At 39.4% G+C, this 22023-nt stretch overlaps 1 protein-coding gene across 3 annotated transcripts in view; it reads right to left on the bottom strand.

Moving 5' to 3' along the window:
• The window catches only part of SYT14 (synaptotagmin 14), a 182433-nt gene that overhangs the window by 1600 nt on the left and 158810 nt on the right, over positions 1 to 22023 (bottom strand). For 2 of the 3 annotated variants that reach the window (XM_058669141.1, XM_058669140.1), the window contains one exon: positions 3701 to 3890. In XM_058669141.1, coding sequence (XP_058525124.1) covers positions 3701 to 3890 — 190 coding nt within the window. Of the gene's footprint in view, positions 1 to 1214; positions 1293 to 3700; positions 3891 to 22023 lie in introns of all 3 variants that reach the window. The other variant, XM_058669142.1, reaches the window with a different exon arrangement.

The raw sequence follows: 22023 nt of genomic DNA, 5'->3' as shown, positions 1-22023 counted from the left end.
CCACAGATATCACTTGAAACAAACTCAAAATCATTGTCTTGTAACATACGCTGAGAAGATGAAATAAACTTCACAAGGATATGGTGTATACCATGTTTAATGGTAATTCAAGTGATTCCATTTTAACATAGATGCTTATAAAATGTGATAGAGAACATTAAGTAGGCCAAAAATACTTTGGGGGTAATATAGCTTAACCTCACTATTACTCAACAATAATTGGAATTTAAAGGTATACCTCATAATCCTTCCTTCCCCGTCTCCTTCCCTCCTGCCCCCACCACATCCCTCACCACCCACCACCACCCCTGCCAATCCCATCCCCTTTAGCTTCACTAAGCAGGACGTCATAGCATTAATAAACACTTAGCAAGCTCAATTAGCCACAACACTGTAAAGCATTCCACTGTGTTTTCAGAGAATAAGAATAAACAAACAAATAGAAATGAAGGCAAATGGAGAGGAGGAAAAGAGGAGGACAAATATGCAAAAGATGACATCGAAACAGCTTAGGATGAAATGTCAAAAAAATCTCTGCATGGATGTGGTTTTAAAATATATCTTAAAAACATCGAAGTGCTAAAATGAAGCCAAATGCATTAAGAGTTCAAAGTTTAACAATAAAACTTTCTCTTGCTTTCATGCAACAGTACATTTAATGTGCTTTAAATAAATACCACAGAAATTCTTTTAAGCACAACTGAATGTGAAATTTTAAGTATGATAACTATTTTCTTGAATTAGAAAAAAGAACCTGATGTGATGCTTAGTGTACGAAGTGAAACGTAATAGTTCACTGCCTGATTATTTGGGAGAAAATCCTCGCTTTAAAGATTGTGCTTTCAAGTTCAATAGATCCATGCAAATGATCCTCAGCATGTTGATCCATCATGTGTACTTCGAATCAAAAGTCAATTCGTTTTAAAGAAAGTTGGAATATTTCTCATGAAATATCTTTCTATTACATGAATCAAAATACAGATAGATAAATAACTTTCATTTAAAAAAGTTTTGCCTGCTTTATAGATACTCCGAATACCATCATCCATAATCAGAGATAAATTCTACGTTAGTTTTTATTTGAAGTACCACAGATAATAAATGTGCATTTTTTCAGAAACCAACATGGTGGACAGCTTCACTGCTGGCAAGTTTTAGGGGATTTTGTTTTTGCATGAAAAGACAACATCCAATTAGCCTCTACAGGAACTCACCTCGGATTATATAAACCTGTCCACCTATCAAGTGTTTTAGACAACAGAACAGTCCATCTGACAACAGGGGGTGGAAAGCAGTAAAAGAAATAATGACCAGATGTCAATCGTTGGGTGAAAGAGGGTCAAAGGTTAGAATTAAAGAGGAAACACTGTTCACTGGGGTGGAAGAACACAAAACTTCAGCATTTTAATTCAGGCTGAGGGTTGAACAAAAGGGCCGTCAGGTAAATTTCATGGAATGAGAGTTTTTACGGTCATTGTGTAATCTTAAATAAAATTACACCACTTTAAAGGTGGCATCTTTATAATGATATCATCTTGGTATAAAGCACATTGAACATAGAATCATGCAAATTACCAGACTATAAAAGACTGAACAAAAGTCATTAAGGGTCATTATTATTATGCAAATGCTAAGTTTGTCCATCCAATATTTGAAATTTACAATACTTTCATTATTCCCAATGTGATATAAAATTAAGTTACACAAAATAAAATAGAGTTATTAAAATTTCTGTTCTTGAATGTTGCTATTGTTTCTTCAGCTAATACTGGGATTATTCAGTATGTAGCATAATTCAAACCTTAGATCTTTCGTATAAGTAAAAGGCTACAATTTTATATAATTTATTCAGTTTGTGAAAAACTGCTCCAACTGTTTTACATTTATGTTATAAATATCCTACTTTTGCTTTATAAATCCTTTGTGTTCAAGCAATTATTTTTAATGTTGACTTGTATTTACTTCCTAGTTACCTCCCAGCTAACACCATTAATCATCCTTGTACTGAAGACTGAATTCTAAAATCATGGTAATTGCAATCACTTATTTTTTTTTTTACCAAAAAGATTGGCTCTAGGTTGTAGATGCAAATCTTTCTTAATCGGTTTGCTACCTGCCCCTGTCCCTGCCACATTTCATTTTAGTTTGTGGTTCTCTGGTTTCATCAGACTGGCTACAGTAGAGATAAAAACAAAAAAAGCAAACCAACAATTTTATTCTCCTGCTTTTTAGCTCTCCAGTGAAATACTTATCAAAAAAGTAAACTATTCACCAAAGCATGATGGCGAACAGGTAGCCAGTACTGCATTGGAGCAGTTTCCAATCAATGTCTTACGGTAGGGTGTGCACTCATGTGTCTGCCGCAGGCCTCCCCCTGTGCCCTCTCTTTCAGGGATGATTTTACTCATTTACTTCTCAGCATATTTGAGTCTGCATTCCCAGTGCACATTAATGACGATAACCAAGTCATACTTCCAAATCTGTTTGTCCTAAAACTGTTTCTTTTCTGCTACTAACTTTTCCTTCTGAAGTGAGGAAGCAGACATCATAATCCCAGCCTTCTCAGACACCTTTCTCTGATGTGAGCCTCATAATTATGCTGAGACACATGGTATTTATTTTACCTCTAAAAAACCAGACTTAGGTCATTCATTTAAGGATAGAAATATGAATATTACAGTAGCCTTCAGCTTTTTGGTTCAGGGATAGATGTATTCCATGATATACCAACGAAGTGAGCTCTCCAATAATACTTGGGGAAAACCAAATATATATTTATGACTTTTCATTTCCGTGAATAAAGAACTTCCATGACATTTAGAAGTAAAGGCAATTTAATTCAAAGTCAGAAAAAAAACCCGAAACCTTTCCTTTTTCTTTAATAGCTACTTATTACTTGGAGTGAAAAACTGCACAAAGCAAGTCTGTGGGGAATCTTAAACAAATTTAAGGTTGTGTTAGTATCCAGGATTTCCTTTCAAATTTTCAGTTTAGGGTGCTGACAGATATAATTTTAGAAAAGTATGAAGACATACGTAGATAGCTTAAAGCTCATCATGTGAGCTTCTCTGTACTCACTCACCTGTCCCCACCCCAGGGACCTGTGAGATGCACACAGAGCAGGGCACAGGGTGCCCAGTCCCACTCCTGCCTGGCATCTGAGGTAGACAGCAAAGCAGAACTTATTCTGCCACAGGTAAAGCCCAATCCGTTCCAGACAAAACCCTGGCAGCAGTACTGGGTTGCAGTTTCTGCTTCAATCATTAATGGGCAAAAAGGGGAAGACTCGGAAGTAAATATATCAGTTCATAGTACTGCATGCACACAGGAAACACAGAAGTAATGTTTGGGTAATAACAAAAGCTACACACAATTCTAGTTTATATTTGGGTGTACTAGTTGCTTTTTTAAAACACTGAAACTTTTTCTGGCATTAAAACATAATGGTCATGACAGGCTTAATTTATTCTGCAGACACTATGAAAAATTAAAAGTCCTGTCACCTTACAATTAACATTTTGAATTTCAAATTTTCCTACTTCCCAAACGACTAGAAGTAGAAAACACGAAAGAGATTAGTTGACGATTATACCGTTTCATTTGATTGGCTAAGACTAAATGATAGGATTGAAGCTCCTAACGCTGAGAGTCCCGTAAGTACAGAAAACATTAGAATCAAAAAACTGTTTTTTTCACTCACTGGGTGGTCTGTTTGCTGCCAAGTTTTTGAAGTGGCTGCCTTTTATCACTTCTGCTGATAATCTTCCAGTTGTGGCATTATAAAGCAGGCCGACGAGAATTTCGGGAACTGAGCCGTGTTCGAGAGACTGACAGGAGGATGTACTCCCACTACAGGACATTTCTGACATGCTCATTTGGGAGTCACAGCCCTGGAATTAAAAATAAAATTTTTATAGTATCCTATAAAACAGATGTGTTAACAAAGGTATGTTATGTTTTTTGGACTTAGGGTAAATCACAATCAAAGAGTTACAAACCAAATTCCCTCAACTTCAAGTTAGGAAGCTTGTCCTTAGCAACATTTAGTACCTGGATCTTTTTTCATTATATAGGAGTCAAAGAATAGGAAATGATGACCTTCATAAGCTCCTGCATATTAACATATAAATAGAGAATTTTTCTTAAATTTATAGGTGTTAATGAACCATTTTCTAGATGGATGTGGAAAACTGTTGAAAGACTTAACCTATGAGGCAAGCATCGTGGCACAGTGGGTAAGGCTGCCACCTATGACACCAGCGGCCCACACAGGCACGTATTGGAGTTTCCTGTTAACAAGCCTGGGAGAGCAGCAGATGGCCCAGGTGCGTGGGCTCCTGTACCCAAGTGGGAGACCCTGGATAGCCTCCTGACTGAAGCTTCAGTCAGACACAATCCTAGTTGCTCTGACATTTGGGGAGTAAACCAGTGGACAGATCTCCCTCTGTAACTGCCTTTCAAATAAATAAAAATAAATATTTAAAACTCAAAAAGTAGGACATTAACTAAAAACAAAACCAAAAACAAAACCCAAACAAATCACTTTCTAACCCAGAGACTGATAGAGATTAAAACTTTAACTGGACTCTCAAAGATACACATACTTTAATAAAATTCTCTGTTATTTATAAATCAACACGTAAAATACAAAGATGCCTAGATGTTTTAAAGGATGGAAAAAAATTTTGCCATGCAATCAAGAATCAAATTAAAAACAAAATAAAAATGGATATATCTAAATATCAATCCGCGTTGGCTTTAAGGTAATGACTACTATTAGAAATGAAAAAGTATACATAAAAATAATAAAATATTCAATTTACCAGGAAGATAAAATAATTGTAAATCCACACTCATTTAATAACATGAGAAAGCAAAAAAAAAAAAAAATTGCCAGAACTAGAAAGAAAAGAGAAGCTCAAGCTTGTAGAAATGTTAGCACACTTCTCTCAGTAACTGACTAAACAAGCAAATATGGTAAACATGGAGAAGACCTGAATATCATCGTGAGCAAAACCTGGTCCAGTGGCCATAGGTAGAATGTTATGTTCAACAACTTTAGAGCAGACACTTGCAGGCAGCACGCAAGAGGATGCTTTAAAATCCTGCTAAGTAACCATGAAATTAAAATGATGAAAATCATTCATACTTTTTATTGATTAAAAATCCAAACTTTTCTAGAGAATAATAAAAATTTCTATATTCCTGGAAATTAAGATTATATTTCTAAACAACCCAAGGGCAACTAAATGTTAAAGACAATGAATTGTTTGAGAAGACTAATACAAACGGACAGGCTTCCGAGCAATCAGATAAAGAAAACAAAAAGGCACAAAAAAACAAAAATAAAGAGATTCAGGGATGGGCGCTGTGGTACAGTGTGTTCACCTGCCACTTGGTATGCTTGGATACCGTAAGGGAGGGCCAGTTCTAGTCTCAGCTGCTCCGCTTGCAATCTAGTTTTCTGCTAATAGGCCTGGTCACTCAGGGAGTGAACAAGAGGCTAGAAGATCTGTCTCTTTTTCAAATATGCAACTAAGTAAATAAGTAAACCTTTTTAAAAGATTTATATATTTTTATTGGAAAGGCAGACATACAGAGAGAAAGAGCAACACAGAGAGAGATCTTCCATCCACTCCCCAAACAGCTGCAATGCCAAGAGCTAAGTCGACCTGAAGCTAGGAGGCCAAGGACTTAAGCCATCCTACACTGATTTCCCAGTCCATAAGCAGGCAGCCAGATTGGCAGTGGAGCAGCTGGAACTCAAACCAGTGTCCATATGGAACGCCAGCACCAGAAGCAGTGGTCCAGCCCACTATGCCATTATGCCATTGCGCCAGCCCCAGTAAATAAATCTTTGATAAAATAAAAATCTAGCAAAATTTTAAAATAAAAACCAAACAAGGACATTACAAAAAAAAGAACTACATGAATTTTTCATTCATAAACCTAGATTCAAAAGGCCTTTATAAACTTTTAGCAATCCAAATCCAAGAATATACAATGTTATACTTACAGAAAAAGAAATGGTTAAGCTTCTCCTTTGATGCTGCCAACTACCCATAGTGTTACCACTTTGGTCAACATTCTGGTGGAGATAACAGCCAGTGAAAGGCCTAGACCTAACTACAGGCAATAAAATGAGATAAAAATTGTTGAGGGACAGGCAGTTTGAGCTAGTGGTTAAGATGCCCGTGTCCCACCTATGAGTACCTGGGATTGATACCTTGCTCTGCTCTGCAACTTCCTGTCAATATAGGTCCTAGCAGGAAGTGATATGACTGGTCACTGGTTTCCTGGTTTCCTGACTCCTGTATTGGGTTGCATAGAGGGGCCATTTCAGGTACCTGGGGAGTGAACCAGAGATGGGAGCACACTGTTGCCAACTCTCAAGTAAACTAAAGAAAAAGAAATTAAAGTATGACGATTTAGAATGGAAGTAGAGAAAATTGTCTTTATATGCACATGACATAAGTATGTACTCAGGAAGTCAAAATAAATCTATAGATGAATTACAGTTATCTGCAAAACTTAAAAATCCAAAATTACTGTATGTTAGCAATAGATTGTACCATAAAATTGAAATAGTAAGTATTCTAGTGTAAAATGTAAATATCTAGGAATAAATATAACAAATGATATGCAAGGCCTCTGTCCATTTATAATGAAATAAATGAAAGGCAGGCCTGGGCCTGGTGCCGTGGCTTAGCGGCTAAAGTCCTCGCCTTGAACACGGTTCTAATCCCTGCAGCTCCACTTCCCATCCAGCTCCCTGCTTGTGGCCTGGGAAAGCAGTCGAGGACGGCCCAAAGATTTGGGACTCTGCACCCACGTGGGAGACCCAGAAGAGGCTCCTGGTTCTCGGCTTCGGATCGGCACAGCACCGGCCGTTGCGCTCACTCGGGGAGTGAATCATCGGACGGAAGATCTTCCTCTCTGTCTCTCCTCCTCTCTGTATATCTTACTTTGTAATAAAAACAAATAAATCTTAAAAAAAAAAAGAAGAAAGGCAGCCTAGACAACATTATTCATACTGATCCAAACAGCAAATAGATAAAAATTCTGCAGTGAGTTCATAGAAAGATGTATTAGAAAGCAGTGAAAATCAGTTTTAACTACATTTATGCATGTCATTTTGAGTGAAAAAACACTGAACACAAAAGGATACCATTTATATAAATTTTAATCACACACACACAAAAAAATGACAACAGCAAGAATCTAGGCAAACTAAAGCATGTTCCAGACACATGACTAGCTGATGAGATGGTAAAAAAAAGCACAATAGTGACCAACATCAAAGTGAAAATAGTTTATCTCTTGGCATTGGAAGAGAAGGAAAAATGATGGGGGGGGGCAGGATTGGAGTTTTGGGGTGGGATGAGGCAGGTACTGGCTACATGTTTCTTTTTTTAACATTTATTTTTATTGAAGAGCAGATATACAGAGAGGAAGAGAGAGAAAGATCTTGCATCTGCTGGTTCACTCCCCAAGTGGCTACCCTGATCAGAGCTGAGCTGATCTGAAGCCTTAAGTTAAGAGCCAGGAGCTTCTTCCGGGTCTCCCAGGCAGATGCAGGTTTCCAAGGGTTTGGTCCATTCTCTATTGCCTTCCCAGGGCACAAGCAGGTAGCTGAGTAGGAAGTGGAACAGTTGGGACTCAAACCGGCGCCCATACGGGATCCCGGCGTACACAAAACAATGATTTAGGGCTCGGCAGCGTGGCCTAGTGGCTAAGGTCCTCTCCTTGATCCCATATGGCCGCTGGTTCTAATCCCGGCAGCTCCACTTCCTCTCTCTCTCTCCTCCTCTCAGTATATCTGACTTTGTAATAAAAATAAAAACAAACAAACAAAAAAAAAAAACAATGATTTAGTCACTAGGCTATTGCGTTGGTCCCTATGTTTTTTCTTCACATGTATAGCAGTTATGTTATTTATAATAAATAAATGGTTTACATCTCTGGTTTTTTTTTTTTTTTTGTACTTTTCTAATGGGAATTGGGTTTTACAAGACAACAGAATGACACGATGCAAGAACACAACCTAACATACAATGGTAAAAACATGCGCTGAAGACTTCCTCTGAAGATTCCTAGAAGGATTCACTCTGTGAGTAAAAAAAAAAAAAACTTCACATTCAAAATTTTGAAAATTTTTACAAATCTTCAAAGTTAAATCTACTGCTTTGTATATGAGTAATGACGGAGGACTACTGCATAACTGGGAACTGAATTAACTCATTGGACTAATGTTAAGGATAGAATCTCTCAGACCCAGAATGGAGAACCATAAGGAAGGCACATCTTACGGTTCTGAATTATAGAGCAAACAGCATAGTTTGGTATGATTTGAAGATACTTGGAGCAGACACAATTTTAGTCCGATTCAGTTCAGATCTATCATCACTGAGGAAAGCAGTGTCACAGCGTGCTTCCACACAGGTGCAGCATTTGTGACATAGCCTGTTAGACTGGCAGCATCTGCCTATATACCGTAACACACGTTTGTCATAATTCAGTATTCTTCACTTTGGCTGACTGCCAGATAATACGATTTGATCCCAACAGCTGCTTATCAATAGGGCCACATTGCTACCTTAAAGAAAGCCAGGGGCACCTCAAGAAAGTGATGGTAAAGGCCTGCCCACTCCTAAAGGGAAATACCAACTTCTCTCCCTGACTCCAATGCTGAGGAAATTCTCATGTCTGAGTTAAGCAAAACAGTGAGAGAGCGGGAGGATCCTTGGTGGTCACATTCTGTTGGGGAGATTGCAGACACAGTGCAGAACCCTACTCAAAGAGTTTCATTCTGAGCTCTACCTGAGACATCGTGCTAATCTCACAGCCTTTCCAAGGAGACCACTGCAGCTGCCTGCCCGAGGCGGGCCATGTGGAGCCAGTCCAAGGAGGCCTGGGCTCCAGCACACGCAGGACACACCAGCCACCTAAACGGGGGAAACAGCAGCAAGCGCAAATTAACTGCAGAGGCTCTGAGCGACACTGGCATCTTTCCTCAGACTATTCCTCGGGGCACGCTGTCGCTCCATTCTGTGTGGATTCAGGAAACTCTGCCTACCCCCTCCGCACATCCCATCATTAATTTATAAGTGGGGCTTGCCTGGGCGGCAGTAACTGCAGGTGATTAACCCAAAGTCAAACAAATTCCAGTCTTAACTAGGTCTCCTTAAAGGAATAGTCCCACAGGCTCCCCAAAGTGAAAACTCTTCCCTTCTTGCATAATATTTTATTTCTTTTTAATACTTCTCCTCCTTCCCCCCTGGGTCTTTTGCTCCAGGGTGTAGGATTGTAAGTCGTTCTGTGAGAATAGAGAAAAATCGATTTAATTTTTTCGAAAAATGAATAAGCGTGTAATGTTTACCGTAGCCAGAATACGAGCTTTAATTTCTTACTGGTGTTACTAGGTTAAGATTGGGTGGGAACTTGTCAGCACAGAGGGAATGACCATCACATGAAAAATACGACTGAATTTTTACTAACCAAACATAGTGGGCTTTTTATAACTGCTGAACTGATTCCAGCTTACTGAAAACTAGTTATACTTGGTATTTTTTAAGCTGAAACTGCTGAATGGCACAATGACAGTTACTAGACACTTGAACAGTTTCTGTTGAATGCTCTCTGATGGTGGCTGTTGGGGAGTGACTGCTTTTTAATTTCATTTATACATGAAATGCTGCCTTCCCATTTTTCTGAAAATGAGCAGTGTGTGTGCAGAGGGACTGAGCAGTTGCACGAGGGAGTCACCTGCTGAATGGCTGCAGCTGCCACCCTTGCCAAGCTTCAGCTCAGCGGCAGCATTGCCCCTCGGGGCTCTTCCTCAGCCCCAGGGAACTCAGGGAGAAGACAACCAGAGGCAACCTCAGCAGAGGGAAAGCCAGAGCAGCAGAACTCCTCCAATCCCCAGCCTCCCACTCACTGCTCTGCCAATCCAGGAAGGAAAGTGTATTTCCACAGGGCTTTGTTAAAACACCATGTGAATCCAATAGCCACTTGAGCCGAGCAGTGGGTGAAAGGGCAGTTGGAGCACTCCTGGAAGCTGGTCCACCTAAAGCAGTAGGCTTTATTAGGATCCTTCCGGTTACAAGACACCGAATATCTAATAGTTACTGGTTTAAGCTACATAAAGGAATCCAGATGCTTACAGAACACAAGAGCTTATACAGAGGCAGTTTCAGCTCACTTTATCCATTTCTTGGGTTTCCTCTCTGAATCTAGCTTCACTCTCAGGCAGGTTCTCAGAGTTGCCAACTGGTTTTCAGCAGTTCTGCCTGTTGTGGGTATGAGGAGGGTGGCTTCCTGATGGCTCACATCAGACCCCAGAACTGGCTAGCCAGTGCCCATGAGATTCACTTCTAGGGCTCTGAAACAAAGTTGGCCTCATTGGAAGCTCATGGCAGGCTGACTCCTAAGCAAACTGGGTACTGCGGACCCAAGAAAATAGATGGCTACAACTGCAGGAAAAACAAAACAAGACAAAACAAAACACAACACCAGATATTAACTGCGCAGTCCATTCAACCGAGCTGTCCGTCCTGGGCTTCCCAGACCCCTTAGCCTTCAGTGAGGACTGTTGCACTGCCGTGCCAACTGGGATTGCCTCCTTCAGGCTTTCTGCTGAGCCAGCGTGCAGACATGAGCCCTGCAGGAGCCATACAGTGGCAAGGTCACTCAGTGCAAGGGAATGTCACTACACTTTGAGCGCAGCTCCAACACTTAAGCGGAGGGAGAGTAAAAAATACAAGCAGAGAATTCTCACTCCTGCGTGTGCTGGAGCCTGATACTACACCTGTGTATTGTCACTGAAAAATTAATGTATCTGATAGTTTCACACAGATGAAAAATTAAAAATTGTTTATCCTAGAGGAAGAGAGAGGGAGCTAGAGTCTGAGAGAGAGAGACAGAGATCCCTCATTTGCTGGTTTACATCCAAAATGCCTGCAACAGCTGGGGTGGGGTAAAGCCAAAGCTGGGAGCTGGGAACTCAACCTGCATCCTTCCAGGTGGGTGGCAGGGGACCAACTACTTGAGTCATCAGCTGCTGCCTCCCTGGGTACGCATCAGGAGGTAGCTGCAATTGGGAATAGAGCCAGGACTCAAAGCCAGGTACCAGATTTGATATGGGACGCGGCTGTTCCAGCTGGCATCTTAACCAAGGTGCCAAAAGCCTGTCCCCAAAATAATTTACAACAGTAGCATTTGATGACAGCATCATGGGGAAATAATTTTGAAAAATCCCTGCTGTGATCCAAACTTTGTCTAACAGGGTATACCAAAAAGTTAATGGAAAGTGAAATTAAAGGCTGCAAAAATTTTGAAATTCATGCGCAGTAGTTTCATAATATGCATTTCAAGGAAGTTTATAAATTAAAAATATTTTAATTAGTCATTAACACTCAAAATAGTTTGTAGATATAATTCTAAGAATATAATATTATCCTTCTCCATCCCACTCACCCTTTCTTCCTCTCTGTTTCCATGAACTTTCTGAATAATCTGCAGATAGAGTTCCAAAAATCTTGGATCAAACTTCTCCCACAAAACTTTGAAAAATATATATTTATACACACGCATATATATGTGTGTGTACAAATACATATATATACCACATATATGTAAATACACACATGCATATGTGTGTTCTTTCGGGTGACTTTAATAAAAAACAATCTGAGAGTTCCAGCATATATAAATGGGACTAATGTGTAATTTCTTTGCTTCTCAAAGTTATACAAATCTCCCAAGAAAAGTTGGATTTCTCATTTGCTCAAATAGCTTACATGGCTCAGGAGTTACTTGTTTGGTGCACTTACATGAAACTCGCTCCTAAAACTCCACCATTGCTTTTTCTCTGTGAAAGGTGATCCTCTTGGCTACTGATTAATCAGGTTTTTTTTTTTTTTTAATTTCTTGTGTTCTATCATTCCTAAACTATCTTTTAGAAAGTTGTTTTCAAGAAAATCACTTGTTACAAATTTTTAAATTTACTTTTCCTAATTATCTTGAAATGTCCTAAGTTGGTGATTATGCCTTCCTTCTCCCTTTAACGTACTGCTTGTGTTTCTTTCCTGAAGTGTATACATTTTTCAAATAATTTCAAAGAACAAGTTTTTTAAGTCTTTTTATAATTTACTTTACACTGGTTTCCTTTTCTAGCTTTCTGAGTCAAAAGATGCTTAGCTGATCAATCTGCTCTCTACCTCATCCTCCCAAAGTTTCTTTCAAATTTCTAATATTGTTAGAAATGTTAGAAACCCCACAAACTTGCTTTCATTTTTATTAGATTCTAAATATTTCAAATTTCCACTATGTTTTATTCTGTGGCCCTCAGTTGAGTTGGAAAACATTCTGTTTGCGTGAACATCTCTAAAATACGTTTCAGGGGATGGAGGGAGGGGACTGCCTTTTTTATTTGCATCACTGAATGCTAGCTAAGTGTCCGTCCTTGGACACCACATGTGTGCTCTGGGTTCAGAGAGGTCTGTCCCATTCTGCTTACAGTGTTCTTTCCCCACACGCACACATGGCTAGTTTCTTGCATCTTCCACTATCCACTAATAGTCTTTCCAAAACATTTTATTTGATAAAGAGATACTGGGGCAACAGGGAAGGTGGGAGAGGTACCTTCCATTCATGGTTTGACTCCTCAAATGCCTTCAGAGCCAGGAGTTTAATACCTTGCACCAACCACTGAGCCATCACCTGCCTCCGGCCAGGATATACCTAAGAGGGGGAGTGGGATCTGCAGCAGAGCTGAGACTTAGATCCAGATGTTCTGACATGGCACAGGCTATTCCAAGTGACCTAGACACTGCCCTCTGCCAGCGTCCTTGGTTCTCTTCACCTTCTTTTTCCTTCCCCATAGTACTTTTCACCTTGTTACACATCATACATGCATTATACTTATCTCCCATCTTCCCTCTCCTACCTAGAATTAAATTCCACACAGGTTGAAATGCTTCACTCATGCACATAGAATATCTAGAACAATGTCTGGCAAGTATAACAAGTACTCAGGGGGCCCAGTGCAACAGCCTCATGGCTAAAGTCCTTGTCTTGAGTGCACTGAGATCCCATATGGGCGCTGGTTCATGTCCCCACTGCTCCACTTCTCTTCCAGCTCCCTGTTTGTGGCCTGGGAAAGAAGTAGAGGACGGTCCAAAGTCTTGGGACCCTGCACTCACATGGGAGACCTGGAGTCTCCTGGCTTTGGATCAGCTAAGGTCTGGCCATTGCAGCCACGTGGGGAGTGAACCAGTGGATGGAAAAATTTTTCTGTGTGTTTCTCCTTCTATCTGTTTATCTGCCTTTCCAATTTAAAAAAAAAAAAACAACTTTAAAAAAGAGGAAGTCCTCAGAAGGTTCATGGAAAACGTATATTATGAAAAAACTATCCATGTGGTTAAAACTTTTTCTGCACCAAAAACTGTCTACTAATTCAACATTTTTATGAAGCATTTAAAGTACTGTTGTAGATAATATATGTTTTTTAAAATTATTTATTATTTTTAATTCATTAATTACATTGTATTATGTGACACAGTTTCATAGGTACTTGGGTTCTCCCCACCTCTCCCCAAACCCTCCCACCATGGTGGATTCCTCCACCTTGTTGCATAATCACAGCTCAAGTTCAGTTGAGATTCCCCCATTACAAGCATATACCAAACATAGAGTCCAGCATCTTATTGTCCAGTCAAGTTCAACGGCTTCTTAGGTATACCCTCTCTGGTCCGAAGACAGAGCCAGCAGAGTATCATCCCAGTCAATTAAAATCTCCAACATACCATCAGCAAAAATTTACATCATCATGGAATTAATTGACATAGTAATGAGTAACCAATATGGTAAAAGTAAATGCGAGTTCTTAACCACCTTCTGTGACCACCTCATTGACATTTCAATTTTAGTTTATACACAACATATACCATACCCTGGCAATAAGGGAAATCCAAATTAAAGCATCAATGAGGTACCACCTAACGCCAGTAAAACTGGCCCACATGAATAAAAGCACCAACAACACTTGTTGGCGGGGAAAAGGGAACCCTACTCCACTGCTGGTGGGGCTGCAGGCTGGTACAGCCTCTATGGAAATCAGTATGGAGAACATTCAAACAAGTCAAAATCAACATACCGTATGATTCAGCAATAGCACTCCTAGGAATATATCCAGAACACTTGTTTTATGAGAAACCAACATGCACTCCTATGTTCATAGCAGCACAATCAGTAATTGCAAAAACATGGAAGCAGCCAAAATGCCTATCAGCAGAGGATTGGATAAGAAAGCTATGGTTCATCTACTCCATGGAATACTACTCAGCTACTAAAAAAAACCAAAATGCAGTTCTTTGTGGCCAAATGGGCCAAACTGGAAACCATAATGCTAAGGGAAATGAGCCAATCCCAAAAGGTTAAATACCACATGTTTGCCTTAATTTAAGATGATATGATGTTATGTATATGTTTAATCAATATATAATGGACTTCTAATTTTACTACAGTGTGGCCAAAGAATGAAGTTTATGTGATATAGATATTTGGATTTTTGTTTTAAAAATTTATTTTTATTGGAAAGATCAGATATATGGAGGGGAGAGACAGAGAGAAAGATCTTTCATCTGTTGGTTCACTCCCCAAATGCCCACAGTGACTGGAGTTGAGCAAATCCAAAGCCACGAGCCTGCAGTTTCTGCTGGGTCTCCCACACAGGTGCAGGGTATCAAGGCTTTGGATATTCTCTACTGCGTTCCAAGACCATAAGCAGGGAGCTGGATGGGAAAGAAAGGCAGCCAAGACATGAAAAACATTGCACATATGGGATCCTTGGCTCTGGCAAGATGAGGATTTAGCCATGAGCAATTGCACCAGGTCTTGATACAGATATTTATACAGAACTCCTCTGTGGCCTCACATATGGTTGATGTTATTTTTCTGTTATCAATTCTATACATATGCTTAGGAAGACTGCTTATTTTAAAATTTATTGGACCATGGTCCCACAGGTTTCCATTATGTCAGACCATCCACATACTTACTAGTAGGTATTCAGCTGAATCTATCTCTGTTTAGATTTTGCACATGATGTTTCTGCATCTTTAATAATGCCTGGGTGTAGCAACCACTTCTCTCATTTCTTCCCTTTGAATTCAATGCTTGGTTTACAAAAGGCTATGTTCTGGGAGTGATTTGTACAATGACCTTTGAGTGGTATTTTTTCTTGGTCTTTTGAGCCTGAGGTCTGGTGTTCGCGCTCTCCAAGCAGGGGTGACTTAGGTGGCATATTCCATGCTGGTGGTTATTTTGTCTTAGTACCTTACAGAGCGTAGGCCACTGCTGCTTCTTTGTGGCTACTGAGAAACCTGCAGTTAGTCCAATCACTGTTCTATGTGGCTGTTTTAGTCATTTTACCTTTGGTGTTTGACTCTTTCACAAATTTTCAATGGGTGTTGATTCATTTTAATTTGAAAAAAAAAAGTACTAATTTATTTTAAAGGATGAGAAACAGAGAGAAAGGTCTTAAATCTGCTGAATCACTTCCCCCAAAGTCACAAAATTCAGGTCTGGGTCAGGCCGAAGCCAGAAGACAGACACTCCATCCATGGGTGGTCTGGGCCAAAGCCCTTTGGCCATCTTCTGCTGCCTCCCCAAGCTCATTAGCAGGCAAGCTGCTCTGCAAGTAGAGTAGCCAGGACTTGAACTAGCATTCTGATATGGGACGCCAACCTTGAGAGTGGTGGCTTAACCCAATGTGCCCCTCTGTGCATTATTTTTAATAATCCTGTTTAGGATCTATGCTTTCTCAATCTGATGGTACATATATTTCAAATCTTATGTCTCATTTTTTTTTTTTTAGTTTCTCATTCTTGAGTGGTCATAGGAAAATAGGTTTAACAAGTTTTTCCATCCCTCAAATACTTTATATTTGTCACATTGTTATTGATCTTTGTAATGACTTTATTTTTCATCCCAGAAATTCCATGTGGTCATTACTTAGATCTGCCTCTTTCTCAATATTATCTGTTCTTTCTCTGTGTTTCCTAATACTTCCCTTACCTATTCTTTTAACATATATTTTTATCATCTCTTTCATAGTGTTCTATTGGCTCTACAGTTGCAAATACATTTCTTTTTAGGTTTGTACAATCTCATTGATGGCCAATCAGTTCTTCATGTTTATACTCTTCCAAATGTGACTTCAATGGTGAATTTTGTATGGAATTCTGTATGGCCTGGGTTTGGCTTCCTGAACAAAACAGCATTTCATTTAAGGAAAGAAGTAGTGTATACAGTAGACTGGCAGAAAACTGCAGTATCCATTGTACTGTAGTATCTACCATAATATTTATATCCTCACTTTAATACTTAAAATGTATATTCATGTTCATATCATAATCCTAATTTATTTTGTGGTTAAGTTCAGGACATTCACAAAAAGTAATTAATAGAGTACATACTGTTTTATCTCATTCAAGCAAACAGAATCAAAACATAGCTGTTTAGCCTCTCAGAGGTATAAGAGTGGATAGGATGCTTGTTCTTGACGAGGTACTACACTTGAAAACAGATGAACTGCTTTTGAGACAGACTACAGCAAAATTTACTGAGCAGTTTTGTGGGAGAAAATAGGCAAATCTGATTAACTCTGGATAGTAAAAACAATATTCAGGAGAAGCGATATTTGAAATTGGATTTCAATAGATATACCGAAGAACATTTTAGACAGAGAAGAATGAACTCCAGCACTCTGACTGGGCAGCACATTTAGCAGATGTAAGTTGATCTGGGGTGGCTGTTTTGCAAGTGGCAATGGGTAGAAAACACAGCCACCTAGGAAAGCTGAAGCCAAACTTTGCTCACCCAGCACTGCGGCAGCTGCTTCTGTCAGAGACCTACTGCGTGGTTCTGGATTGGTGCCCAGTCTCTCCCAGCAGCCTGCATATCCCCCGAGGGCTCAGTTTTTATTTTAGGCATCTTTGTACACACTGAACGAGCAGAGTCCCTATCACTCGGCAGCACACAACACCTACTGCTGAATGAAAAGAGGAAATCAGCAAATACATGAATGTGGTATGGTAAGAAAAACTGGATCTAGATGCAGTGGAAATGAGAGGAACATTTAGAAACAGGGGGTAGCATGCTCAGACTGATGTCTAAAAGTGAGAGGAGGCAAGACTGAGTACAAGTCGGAGATCTGTATCCTTAGTTGTGCTGGTGACACAGTAAGTCTCTGTGAGGCCGTATTCCTTGTCTCTGCATGAACTGCCTTAGCAAAAAATTGCAATTTGATTGTAGAGTAAAAAAATAGACTCAAAAAACATCGTCTTACTATAGCCAGTCTTGGAGATTGCCAACATAACATAGTGGTGGTAATCCTGTAAGATTTTGGTCATCGGAGTAGGAGTTTGGCCCGCAGTGTCACAGAACCTGACTCCACTCCCAAACTCACTGCCTGTTCATGTGCACCCTGGGAGACTTGAGTCCCTGCTTTCCATGTGTCATACCTGCACTGAATTCCCAACCCTGCAAGCATTTGAGGGCTCAAACAGTAAAACAGAACTCTCGGGGGTTTTTTTTTCTAACTCTAGAATAAAAATGAAAAAGAACAACTCTGACTTCCCTCACTTCTTATTGGTCTATCACATTTCTGAAAATGGCAAAAGCATTCTTTCTGGCATATCTGAGTCACCAGTGACACATACTGGGTTGTAAAGTAGTAAAGAGTCTGTGTGCCAGAAATATCCTCACATGTGCGGTGCAAGTTTTTAAAACTGGTGACTAAGTTTAGAGAATGCTAGAATCAGTTACTGCTGTGCAAAGTGGTATATAACAAATGTGTATTCCCATTAATAATGAATTTAAGTGGAATTATTGAAACCATTTTTTTCAATACAAAAACATATATTTTTACTATTAGGAAATGATTGCTAATTAGAGTGTAATGATCCCCATAGTACTTCTAAATACTGCCCATGCTTTAGCTTACACTTCATTGTCCACAGACTATTTGTATTCCAACTATAGTTAGAGGAGGATTTTTAAATTTTACTCTTAAGACTTAATTTTAACTACTTAAAAACTAAAATAAGAAAACACAAATACAAAAGTGAATAATCAAATACATAGGTAACTGAGTGCAGTGGTAAGGAAAGCAAATTTTGGAGCCAGGTTTCTGGTGTTTGTTAGGTCCAAGAATGTGAGTTTGGCAAGTATTTAGTAACTGTAGGCTTTTAAAAAATGTGGGATAACTGTGTCTGCTTCTTTAGTTATAATAGTTGCTAACAGAGAACACTAATGCATTTATTTGGATTGCAAATTTAAGGTATTATTTTTGTACAGATTCTCTAGATAGCCATTTAATTTAGAAATTAATTTAAAATTAGAAGTTGGAAATTGCAGAAAAGCTATATTTTTCGAAAAGTTACAATTCATAATTCCTTATCTATGCTGGATCAAAATTTTCTCTAAATTGTATAAAACAAAAGAAATGAATTGGATTGAATTGTAGAGCTATTCCAAGAATAAATATATTATCAACACTTCTATTATAAGTACTGGTGCTTTGAAGTAAGACAATTGAGTTTATGTGAAAGCTATTTTTTAAATATTTATTTTTTATTACTATCTGAAAGGCAAAATTACACAGAGAGAAGGAGAGACAGAGATATATATTCCATTTGCTGGTTCACTTTCCAAATGGCTGCGATGGCCAATGCTGGGGCGAGCTGAAGCCAGGAGCCAGGAGCTTCCTCTGGGTCTCCCATTTGTATATAGTGGCCCAAGGACTCAAGCCATCTTTCACTGCTTTCCCAGTCCACAAGCAGAGAGATACATGGGCAGTGAAGCAGCCAGAACACAAATTGGTCCCAGATGGGTTGCTGGCGCTATGAATGGAGGCCTAACCTACCTACTACACCACGGAGCCCATCTTTTTATGTGAAAGTTTTAAAATTTTGCTATATTTGACCTTGGGCATGTTTTAATATTCTTTGGAACTTCAGTTTATTCATTTACAAAAGGAAGATGCTAACACAGTACAATTTCTGTCCTTCCTTCCTTCCTTCCTTCTTTCCTCTCTCTCTCTCTCTCTTTCTTTTTGCAGGGGTAGAGATTGAGATCAAGTTTCTGTCCCAAAGTTCACTTCCCTAATGAGCAGGAACCAGGTCTCCTACATTCACAGGAGGCACTAAGCTACCTGGGCCTCCCTGAGGCCTCCCCTCTCAGGCTGCATATCAACAGGAAATAAGAACTGGGAGCAGAGTCACAACTGGAATACAGCCACTCTGATACAGAATGTGGGAGTCCCAAGTGATGTCTTAACTGCACCATGCCAACTCCTAGAAAATTTTATTCACAATTTTTTATTCACTAAAAATAATCTCTACTGTTTTCGGTGTTTGCTGCTACAAGTAAAATTTTCTCTAAAAATACGACTTTCATTTGCTTTGTATTTTTAGACTGTAAGTACCATTTAATTTGAAATAAAAGGTTTGAATGCTTGAAAGCTGGAAAATTCACACCATACTACCCTTGTTCTGAATGGTCATTCCAATGACCAAATCTAAAACACTGTTAAGATTGTGCTGCCCCCTGCTGACCTAGTTTGTCTAAAATATTTGAATCTGAGAAGTCAATACTTTTGCTTTAATATTGCAGTTAAGGAATCCAACCCTGCATGCTAGGATAGCTAAAATGAATGTGGTTCTACAAAACAGATGACATTTTCCAGGATACCACAGAACAGACAATCAGATGGTGGTAAGAATACAAAATATCCTCAACTGTACAAACATTTAACAAATCAAGACACTAAATTCCAAATAACCACCACCATTACTATTGTTTAAAGTGTTGCTGACACCTGGTGGAAAATTAGCAAAACATATACACTGTTGCCAAATAAAATTTCCAGTAATTCCGTGATGTCTTCATTGTACCAATGGCAATTTGATCGTTATGTCCCCAAATCAGAATAGCATTACCATTTAGCCTGGTTGTATTTTGTTAACATCATGTTTCCTAAGCATTCCACTTTACAAATCTGGTTCATCTCCCATTCAATCTTACATAACCAAGTCAGTCATATCTCAGTTATTTTTCCACTACAAATCATTTTTAAATTGGATTTTTCCCTTGCTACTAAAACTCCTTTAGACAGTCTTACCATCGAGTGGTGTAGAGTATTTACCAAGAAAGCAAAAGAATTAGGAATAGCTCTATCTGTTGTAAGCCCTAAGTCTTGGGGTAGTTTATCTTTTGATAATCTAATTTTCTCTATTATAGATAGCAGATTCTTGCTCACATCCTTTCAAATCACAAGGTGAAGGGAATGAACAGATTCATTTATGAAAACAGATTGCTACAAGACAACTTGCTCTTCTTTTAGAATCATCTTAGTCACCTCCTTTCCAGCCAGTGCTTTCTGTACCACTGTCCAGGCACTCTGCCATGGAGGTGTGACGAGACAGTGGGTCCCAGACCCATCTCCTAGACTCAGATAGCCAGGCCATCCTCCACATTCACTTGATGTTACTTACTTCTGAACCTGGAACTTTTAGCCTTGTAACCTTCTTCTGATAATTTCTTTAGGTCTCTCTTAATTGCAGGACCATTTTAGATCAGCTCATCACACCCCAACTTACTAAGCTCCAAGTCAGCGTTAGACGTTCATAAAACTGACTGATAGGGTAAAATGAGGACCTCTGAAAGGGATTCTTTGTAAAGCAATCACAATGAATGGCAAAAAAAGTAAAATAAGCTTTTTCAGAACTCTGAATTAACCAAAGGTTGCAAAAAAACCCCGAACAATATTTATTTAGAATAAGAGAAAGCTATTGCTGGCAATGTGGGCTCACAGGGTTAAGCTGCTGCCTACAATTCAGCACCCCTTTGGGACATGGGTTTAAATACCAGCTCCACTTCTGATCCAACGTTCTGCTGAAACACCTGGGAAGGCAGCAGATGGCTCCTGCCACCCATCTGGGAAACCCAGAAGGAGTTCCAAGCTCCTGACTTTGGCATGACCTAATCCTAGCCATTCTGGCCATGATCCAGTGAAATGAAAATCTCCTTCTGTAATTGTGCCTTTCAAATAAACAAATCTCTTTTTAAAAGAAAAAATTGCTGAATGTCTGTAGAATAATAAGATTTGCCACACTCAAAACGTAACCCATTCCCATTCTCTAGTTCCATGGTAGCCTAGAAATACAAGCAACTTCCTAACTGTGGAAGCTGTGGAAATCTGCTGCCTAGCAAACACTGGCAGGAGAACCATGGGTTTGAAATGTCCAGCTGCTCTGCTTCCACAGGAGTCATCTCCTGACTTGTCTGACAGCTCCCTGAACAGTTCCCTTCTCATGCTCCATCTTCACTCTACTTGATCTGTGTGAATGGAACAGCTGTACACTTAGGACAGTTGTTGTAAATAACTAGTGGCAACAGTGAGGAAGTGGTATTAGTTGGGGCTAATGAAGAGCTGACAAAACCTACAAGGAAATTCTGGGACATGGGATGTGCACAAAAAGCTCTGAAATGTTTCAACATGTTCTAGGATACCTAGAAATCAATGCACATGTGCAATGCTATCTGAGATGGTCCTATTCTCTCACTTCTCCCATGTAGGAAGTGCAAGCTAAGGCAGATCAGTAAACTGGCTGCTGGAGCACTGACAGCATGTCCTCACACACTTGGTTTCTTCAGGAAAGACAGGAGACTCACTGATTGGAGGCATTCAAGGATATTTCTGTGTAGTTGTAAGCTGGCCACTGGTTACCTGAAGAGTTCAGCAGAAGCTATACATAACAAATAATAGAGTTTACCTAAGTAACTCAAGTTACCAAATAAAAAGTAACAATAAAACAAACTGCAGGGTTGGGGGATGATTTCCAGAGTCAGCTCAATAAAGTGCTCAAAATACTTAGTTTTCTACATGCAAAAAGTCAGGGAAGCATGGCTCAAAAATAGGATCAACTATATGATGTCCATGAAAGTCATATGTTACAA

Source organism: Ochotona princeps, chromosome 10 (genome assembly GCF_030435755.1).
Source record: "Ochotona princeps isolate mOchPri1 chromosome 10, mOchPri1.hap1, whole genome shotgun sequence".
Taxonomy (NCBI): domain Eukaryota; kingdom Metazoa; phylum Chordata; class Mammalia; order Lagomorpha; family Ochotonidae; genus Ochotona; species Ochotona princeps.
This window is presented reverse-complemented; position numbering and strand designations above follow the sequence as displayed.